This window comes from Musa acuminata, chromosome BXJ1-3 (genome assembly GCF_036884655.1).
Source record: "Musa acuminata AAA Group cultivar baxijiao chromosome BXJ1-3, Cavendish_Baxijiao_AAA, whole genome shotgun sequence".
Classification (NCBI taxonomy): Eukaryota; Viridiplantae; Streptophyta; class Magnoliopsida; order Zingiberales; family Musaceae; genus Musa; species Musa acuminata.
The window spans coordinates 9,206,853-9,215,767 of NC_088329.1; the positions used below are offsets into that span (position 1 = coordinate 9,206,853).

At 42.3% G+C, this 8,915-nt stretch overlaps 2 protein-coding genes across 2 annotated transcripts; both read left to right on the top strand.

Annotated features, from left to right (window-relative positions):
- Positions 1–720: 720 nt before the first annotated feature.
- On the top strand, positions 721–1,607 carry LOC135622031 (glycine-rich protein 2-like). Its single transcript, XM_065123662.1, has one exon. The coding sequence runs from the start codon at positions 787–789 to the stop codon at positions 1,444–1,446; it is 660 nt and encodes a 219-aa protein (XP_064979734.1). The 5' UTR covers positions 721–786; the 3' UTR covers positions 1,447–1,607.
- Positions 1,608–6,065: 4,458 nt separating this feature from the next.
- LOC135622024 (thaumatin-like protein 1) lies at positions 6,066–8,155 on the top strand. Its single transcript, XM_065123656.1, has 3 exons — positions 6,066–6,258; positions 6,331–7,009; positions 7,698–8,155. Exons 1-3 carry the CDS (start codon positions 6,189–6,191, stop codon positions 7,876–7,878), a joined length of 930 nt encoding a protein of 309 aa, XP_064979728.1. The 5' UTR covers positions 6,066–6,188; the 3' UTR covers positions 7,879–8,155.
- The last annotated feature ends 760 nt before the right edge of the window (positions 8,156–8,915 follow it).

Below are 8,915 nucleotides of genomic sequence, written 5' to 3' on the forward strand. Positions count from 1 at the left end.
TCGGTCTAGGTGCAAGCCTTCGGTCTTCACATCGAGTGCACGACTAAGGAGCACGTAAGCTCGACCTTGATGTAGATCTCAGGTCTTCATGTCGAGATGCATAAACTTGGGAGCACATATGCTTGATTGAGGTGCAGGCCTCGGGTCTTCATATCGAGTGAACGATTAAGGAGCGCATAAGCTCAAGGTACAATCCTCGGGTCTTCATGCTAAGATGCACGGATAGGGAGCTCTAAAAAAATCTATAATTTAGATGGCAACTATACATACAAATATAATTAAGACAATCATCATTTGAAAACTCTACTTGGTTTATCTTGAATGAATAAAATTGTTAAGGTTCACGTACATAAGTGACTTTAAGGAAGAACATACATCACAATATATTTTTTTCTTGATAGAAAAAAAGACGAGTATTATAGTAACAAAAGCCATCTCATCCACGAGCTTAGACTTTATGATTTAGCTGCTCTTGACATTTAATCCGATATTATAGCATACGATCCTATAATTAGGTTACTCGACCAACACCGTCCGTTTTCTTTGATCTTCCCGCCATATCATGATGTTGGTCGTTGGGACTCTTACTTCCCCACTAAATAAAACCTAGGCTGATCCGACAGTCCGTGTTCCAGATAGCTTCCTGATTGACCGTTCGATTTCGTTTCCCCCTCCCGTTGCTCGCCCAAAGCTACTACGCCTCCATAAGTATCGACCGAAGGGGGGGGGAGGGAAAACGTGACGCTTCCTTTCTACTGTGTTAGGGTTAGGGTTCCTCTGGTTCGGATGGCGCAGGCGGATGGGCGATCGAGGGGCACGGTTAAGTGGTTCAACAGCACCAAGGGGTTCGGCTTCATCTCGCCGGACGACGGCGGGGAGGACGTCTTCGTCCACCAGTCGTCCATCAAGGCAGAGGGCTTTCGTACCCTCGCCGAGGGGGAGGTCGTCGAGTTCTTGATCACCGAGGGCGATGACGGCCGCGCCAAGGCAGTCGACGTCACCGGGCCCGACGGATCCAACGTCCAGGGCGGCGGCGGTGGCGGCCGAAGGGACGGGTATGGCGGCGGACGCGGCAGTGGGGCGCGCGGCGGGGTGTATGGTGGAGGATACGGGTTTAATGGTGGAGGATGGGGAGGTGGATGGAGGGGAAGGGGTGGCGGTGGGTTCGGTGGCGGTGGAGCTTGCTATAATTGCGGTGAGTCTGGGCATATTGCTAAGGATTGCTACCAGGGAGGAAGCGGCGGCGGCGGCGGGGGCGGTGGCGGTGGCGGCGGTGTTTGCTTTAGCTGTGGTGAGATGGGTCATCTCGCTAGGGATTGCTACCAGGCTAGCGGAGGCGGGGGCGGAGGAGTCAGGTATGGCGGGGGTGGCAGTGGTACCGACCGATCCTGTTTTAATTGTGGCGAGATGGGGCACTTCGCCCGGGAATGCCCTGCCAAGAACTGAGGGTTAATTGCTTGCAAGTTGTGTTCTTTTCTTTTTTGACCACCTTATATTGATAGTTTTAGATTATACGCCGGGCTCGTGTCTTTCCATCTTTTTCATCTCTCTACATGGATGTGTTTTGTTATATTTGCTGTGGTTTAATTTTGATGGATTGTGGCTTATTTTGGGTATGAAAGTTCTCTCAGCCTGCATTTTCTATTATATATATATATATATATATATATATATATATATATATATATATATATATATATATATATATATATATATATATATATATTGTTGTGATTCTGTGCAATTGCGTGCTACATTTCTCATCATCTTTTCTTGTTGCAGGTCGTCTTTCCGTTATTATTTGTGTGCTGTGAACGATTTTACATTATGTAATTGAACTGTGACTTCTTGTTGGTGACTTTATCATCTGTGAACGATATTCCTGTTGTAGGGACGCTTTTGACAGACAATGACAGCCCGCATACTGCAGTAGTTTCTTGTGACATGAATTTACAAAGGTGATGCCTTATTATTATGTGATGGATTTTTATATGAAGATTATTTGCCAACGGGGTTTGTAGGAAAAGTTCCAGTTTCCTTGGCCAACTAGATTTTTGTTATTGCTGCAATCCATGGTTGTAGTACACTGTGCACAAGAGTATTGAGGCTCTTTGCTATTTCTGGTGTTTATCAAAGAATCACATTCTTTTATCATGTTTCTCTTGGAATTCATGTGAAGCACTATGTGAAACACTTGTTGGCACTCTTGAAGATTTCAATCTGCATTGAAAGTTAATACTTTAATTAGTAGACTATTTAATCATTTGATGGTTTATACATGTGTCTCATGATTTAGACGTGATCCCTCATCAAACGATGTTACCAATGTGGTTGCTGATGCTCATTGCAATATTGTTTTTAGAATCATTCGTGCTTATAGATTCTTTTCTTTTATTATGCTTATTGTCTTTGTTGTTCAGCAATGATTGTAGTTGTGCAGAGATTGAGGATCTTGCGAGTTACAAGTGTTAAATGAGTTGTTGATTGTTAGTTAAATATTCCCCAAGGTTATCGTATAAACTGTCATCAGGTGAGTTCCATTTTAGCCTGCTGCATTAGTATAACATGTTTCTGTTCCTTTAGACGGTTCTGCTTGCTGTCCTGATAATTCAGGGGCATTATTTCTGGACATGAGCCTGTGGGTGCAAGTGGTGAGGGGAAAACACATTAACTGATAAGAAATGTATAATATGCTATGATTGTTTTAAGAATGTGCTTTGTATGTTTTAACTTTTGATGTAAACTAAGATTTCTGATAGGCAATGCTTACACCTGATTTGTTAAATAAGATATTTAGTTGATACAATTGGCTGAAGTCAGGTGCCTCATTACCAGCATAATGGTAAAGCACGATTTAGAATCTCAAAGAATTATGTGATGGCATGTCTTAAAATGACATTTAGTTGCACATTAGAAGTTACTGCAAATTCTTTTGATGGAGATAATATATGTGAAGGAATATCAAAACTGAACCAGTAAAATTGTCTATTAAAGTCCCTATGACTCTGTGCCATTTGTTGCATGATTAATCAGAATGGCTTGGTAAAAGTTGGAATCTTCTGTTGAATCATCCAAGTTTTTTTCAGAGTTGTTGTTGGGCTTACATAATGAATATGTAAATTTCTTGATTTTTACTGTCTCTACACTTCTCTTTGTTGTGGTATATGCTAATTGCATTTACTGACATGACTATGAGTTTATTTACAAGACCATACTACCAGCATCGGACTTTTACTTCTTATTAGGAGTTCATTTTTCTTGTCTTCAAATAATTTTGACTCTTGCGTGATATTTATATTGGTTCTTGAAATGTGCATCATTCTTCGTCATGAGTTGCCATTTTGCCGTTTCTTCCACTGTCAAGTTATTGGACATATTCATTCTGGCTGTTGTGTGAGTGCGTAAACTCTATTTTGTTTAATTTCCACAAGGATTTAATCTTTAATCTTCTGTACAGGATCTTGTGATTTTGGTAAATCTCAGCACTACATGATGCATCTCAGTGCCGAGGACACAATCTTTGCCTGGAGGACAATGTTTATGGTAAGTAAATCAAGATTATTTGTTACTGACTCTCAGTATAATTAACTAAATCTGTGGTATGTGCATCAGATCAAAAGGATAAGAGGGAGTTGGTACAAAAGTGAATTAGTGTTCCATACTATTGTGTTTCTAAATATTTGATCAGGAGAAGCTCAGTTGAATTGTGGTCGTGGATGCAATATCTCAGTTTGATGTTTATATATTGCTCTTTTTGCTACTATGTTTTCTTAGGGAACTGTGATAGCAAGGTTATGATCGGATGGATGTATTACCAGCCTGATCGAATATTATATTATATAATTTATTTATTTTCTGTTATTTGTTTCATGATTTTAGTTGGTATATATTATGGTATATTTGTTTCCATCTGAAGTCAATTTATGCAACAGATTAAGGTCAGTGTTTCCTCTGAAATTAAAGATCAATAATGATAAATGTTACTTAAATTTGAGGGTTCCCATTTCTTTCAATTTTCTATGTATTTGATTTTTCTCTCAATCCTTCGTCGTCATTATGATTTAGTATAGTGGTTGATTAAGAATTAGCCTCATGTAGCAAAGTGATTAAAGAGGCGAGCTTGTGTTGGTAGACGACCTAATAATTTGGATTAATTTACAATTATAATGTTTGATTCCTCGATTAATCTCACTCGTACTGTAGTAAATATTTGTCTTTTTCATTATAAAAGGATGATTAACGTTGTTAAAAAAACAAAAAAATACAACTAAATGTGTTCATACTCAATATGTTATCAAGTAATAGCTGACATTTGTAATGTTTTCATCCCTATTTGGTCAAAACATGCTTAACTTTTTACAGTTGATTTAGCGTGGAAACTGTACTCTTTTACTATCATTAATAAATTATTATCAATTGATCTAATGAAAAAAGCTACCACGTCAGTCATGCAATTGATCTGTCATAGCATAATCTTTTAGGATCAATGTCACTGTTTGCCAATCTAAAAAGAATGCTGTCCGAGGCATCCATATATATATGTATAGGAAGAGAGCAAAAACATCAGCCGTGACTCATCCTGTAGCTAGTGGAGATCATGCGCGACTTATCCTCGTCGACGCTTCCAAAAGCGAGTCGCCTCGCCCGACAACGGCGCTCTCTCTCTCTCTCTCTCTCCCCGATGCCTTTTTATCCGACCCCTGCCAAGCTGTTGTCAGGTCGATCCATTTGTGTAATAAGCAAAGGGATAAGCTTGCAGTTTCCTGCTCCGCCTTTCGCTCCGCCTATCGTTGCCCCTCATTGCATTGTTTATAGCGTGCATGGAGATCAGCGATAAGAGAGGAAGGAAGGAGGGAGGGAGCAAGGGTGGAAAACATCTGCATGGGAGGTCTGCGGAGGCAGCAAGACGATCAAGTGCGCGGTGACAGGAGGAAGCTTCTTTTGTAAAGAGAAAAATGTAAAAGGACTGGTGAAGGAGAAAGGCCTCATCATCTCTTATCCCATTCATGCATCTTTACACGGCAGCCAGCCATATGGTTCATAGATCTCTCCGCCTTGATCCGTTGCTTACTAGGAAAGATTGTGGGAATGCAGTATGACCCAGCCTCTTAGCTCACGTTACAAGTAGCTATAATACTAACAGTACGATTGGCCCATCACAACGAAGCCACCATGTGGTGCTCCCCGCTATCCCTGCCCACATCATTTGCTGCCATTTGCAGAACTCTCTGCAAACTTACCACTCTTTGATCTGGCATGCACACCGCTCCCGCATTGGGACTGATGAGTCGACAAACCTGGACGAGATCTTCTGGTGTCGATCGAATCATGGCTTCTTGACAGCTACTTGTTTCTCTTTCGCGTCTGCTCATCTTATGATCCAAAGTTTCTTGTGATTTGGTTTCCTCAGTTCTTCTCCGTGTTCTTTGTTTTCTTGTTCGCGTTACTCCATCCTTCCATCTTCCCTTCGTTCTGGTTTTCTCCACATGGTCCCTGGGTCCCGCATCTTCCCTCCAACCACACGATAGGTACCGGGGCGCGGACCTCAGACATAAGCGAACATTCGTGCATCTTCCGGAAAAGGGGTGGTCAAAATTGCACGTGAATAAAGTTTGACTTTCTACACCGACGGGCGTCCTCATGCCACGTGGCCCTTTCATTGGACGGCTCAGGTGCCCCCTGCTTCGCCATATACTGCCCAACCGTCACGTAAATCACAGTGAAAATAATTATATATATATATATATATATATATATATATATATATATATATATATATATATATATATCCACTGACTTTGATGGGTTTAAATCACACCCACACTCCTAACATCTACATATTATTTAACCACACACACACACAATTAAGGACAACACCATTAAGGAGTCGTAAACGATGAGCTAACAGGAATTCAGCCTCATGTCAATCTTCCACCACAGCAAACAAAAAGAGTAGCTCAGGTCGGTCACCGTTCATTGTTCTTTCCTCATTACTGCTATTGTAAGCGTCAGCAAAGTCAACTCGTTTGGCTTCTGGCTGCCTATATAAAGCACCAGTAGAGTACATCCACCTCCCCATCCCCGTTCGACTTCCTCCGGTGGCATTGTAACTGTAGCCTCCCTCTCGGAGTCGCACCTCATCCTCTCCCACCCATTCCCTTCAATTTCCCCTGTAGAACAGCTCTTCGATGTCTCATATCTTGTTGTTGCAGAACTTGATCTCCTTGTCCCTTGTGATGTGTCTCCGCTTCCTCACAGGTATACATGGTTTCAGATGATGATGTGATTGATTTAGGTGGCGTTAATGGCTGATTTGGTGCGTATGCACAGGAGAGAGCGTCACATTCGCGTTCGTGAATAGATGTGGTGACACGATTTGGCCTGGCGTGCTGTCCAATTCAGGCAGCTCGAAGCTGGAGACCACCGGCTTCGAGCTCCCCGCCGGCGCTAGCCGCACCCTCCTGGCCCCTTCCGGCTGGTCCGGACGCTTCTGGGCTCGCACGGGATGCTCGTTCGACGCGGCCGGACGCGGCTCCTGCGCCACCGGCGACTGCGGGTCCGGCCAGGTGGAGTGCAACGGCGCCGGGGCTGCTCCACCTGCGACGCTCGCGGAGTTCACGCTCGACGGAAGCGAGGGGAAGGACTTCTACGACGTGAGCCTCGTGGACGGCTACAACCTGCCGATGGTGGTGGAGGTCACCGGCGGATACGGGTGCGCTGCCACGGGGTGCGCCGCGGACCTCAACCGCCGGTGTCCCGCGGAGCTGAAACTCGGGGACGGTGACGCCACGGCGTGCCGCAGCGCGTGCGAGGCGTTCGGGCGGCCGGAGTTCTGCTGCAGCGGCGAGTACGACAGCCCGACCACGTGCCGGCCGTCCGTCTACTCGGCGATGTTCAAGTCCGCGTGCCCGCGCTCGTACAGCTACGCCTACGACGACGCCACCAGCACCTTCACCTGTGCCGGAGCTCAGGGATACTCCATCACCTTCTGCCCTGAATCCTCCCCAAGGTATTCATTCATTCATGTCCACCATTAACGTCTTCTCCCAAAGAGAGCAGTATAAGAACATAAGACAACAGTAAAAGAACCAAAGAACTGAGAGAGAGAGAGAGAGGCTTGAGTACATAGAAAGAGAGCTTTAGAAAAGTCAAATTTCGATGTTCCTCCCGTTGCATCTCTCATTCCACGGTCCTTTTTCTTGGAGGCAGAAAAATAGTATGAACAATTTTGTGTTCTTGATAGGGGGATCGGTGAATGCCATATTCACCCCACGTCAAACTTTCTTGGTCCACCTCGATGAGGAACTCTTCCATTTTGACCTCTTAAAATAATCTCTTCTTTTGCTTTCTCTTTCCATTCTTGTCTTTCCCTGGAAGGTTTAGTAGGAGGAAGGACAAGATAAGGAAAGGGGAAAAGAGGCTTTAGGCTTTAGCACACCCCTCTTTCTTCTTTTGCTTTGTTCTTTCCCCACCATGCATGGTGGTGATCCAGTTTCAGAAGCTAGTGGGTGGTGGTGGTGTCTGAGTTCTAAAGTGACTTGGGTATATCTGTAAAAAAAAAAGCAGGATTCCACAGCTTTTTTTCTTTCTTCAGCTTATATGTCTGATCAGTAAGTTATTGTTTGTCAAAGTAATTGACATATGTTTGATCTAATGTAGCTCAAATAAATGATTTGTTTCATGGTGTTGTTTGACAGCCAAAAAGCCACCAAGAATTCTGCACCAAAAACAACAGAACCAGTGATGGAAGATGACTCTTGGCTGGCAAGCTTGGCCTCTGGAGATGGTGACCCAACAAGGAGGAGAGCTTCCTCTCTACTCCCAGCATCATTAACTGTTGCAGTGACCACTACTGGTCTCCTATTTGCATTCTTTTAAATGCGGAAAGGTGCCACTCTCTTTAGGGAATCAGAACAAAGGTCTTTTGGACAAGATCAAGATAGGGGGTGCAGACCTTCAACACAATTCTCTTCTTAAAGGAGTTTGACTAAGATCCCATGGGGGGCTGATGTGTGATGGTGGTGGTAACTCCAGCATAGTTTAGTGTGCTGTTCCAATTAGATATTTCTTTTCATTCTTAAGTCAATTTGTAGTATGGTTGCCATCTGTTAATATAAACAAGATGTGATTGTGAAACATGAGCCCGGCTTTGGTACGTTATCGAGAGGTGATTGATTCTTTCTTCCACTTCTTTTCTTTTCTGAGTGAAGATGTGGAAACTGTGGTTTGATGGTAGTCAGATTTATGTGATGCTCTTTCTTTCTTTCCTCGAGGATCTATTGACCTTCCTTTCCCTAAATTAGAGGCTTAGGATTTTTTTTTCTTTTAAAATTGATGATAATTTTCAAAGTCAAATTGATTGGAATTAATATTCCAAATTTCAAAATTACTTCCTTTCTCCTTTTATTTGTCTCCATCTTATCTTATTCGTATGGATTTTTTTTCCTCACCTAATTAAGACTTATTATTATTTTTATTGAGTCTAAATTAAACTAGTCAAGGTTAAATATATGAAATCATGATCCAATCCGGTAATATGTAATATGACACGGCTCTTTCAATTCTTACTTTCGTAGAACTATTTTTTTTAACCATCTTTCAATCTCTATGCATACTTACTAACAATTTTGAAGCTGTTTTTTTTTTTTTTTGCAAGAAGAAACATTTCATGTAGAGAGAGGATTTACCTTTGTCCAATTTGTTTTGGAAAATGAAGTGCTGATTACCAGCCAACAAAATTTGGATTTGAATTTGGGATCAGAATGCTGATTGACCAATTTGGTTTTCTTTAATTTGTTTATCAATATTATTACATGGAAGAATGAGACATGATTTATTAATTTTATATTTTTAACATATGCCCGAAAATGATTCAGATATCATTATATATATATATATATATATATATATATATA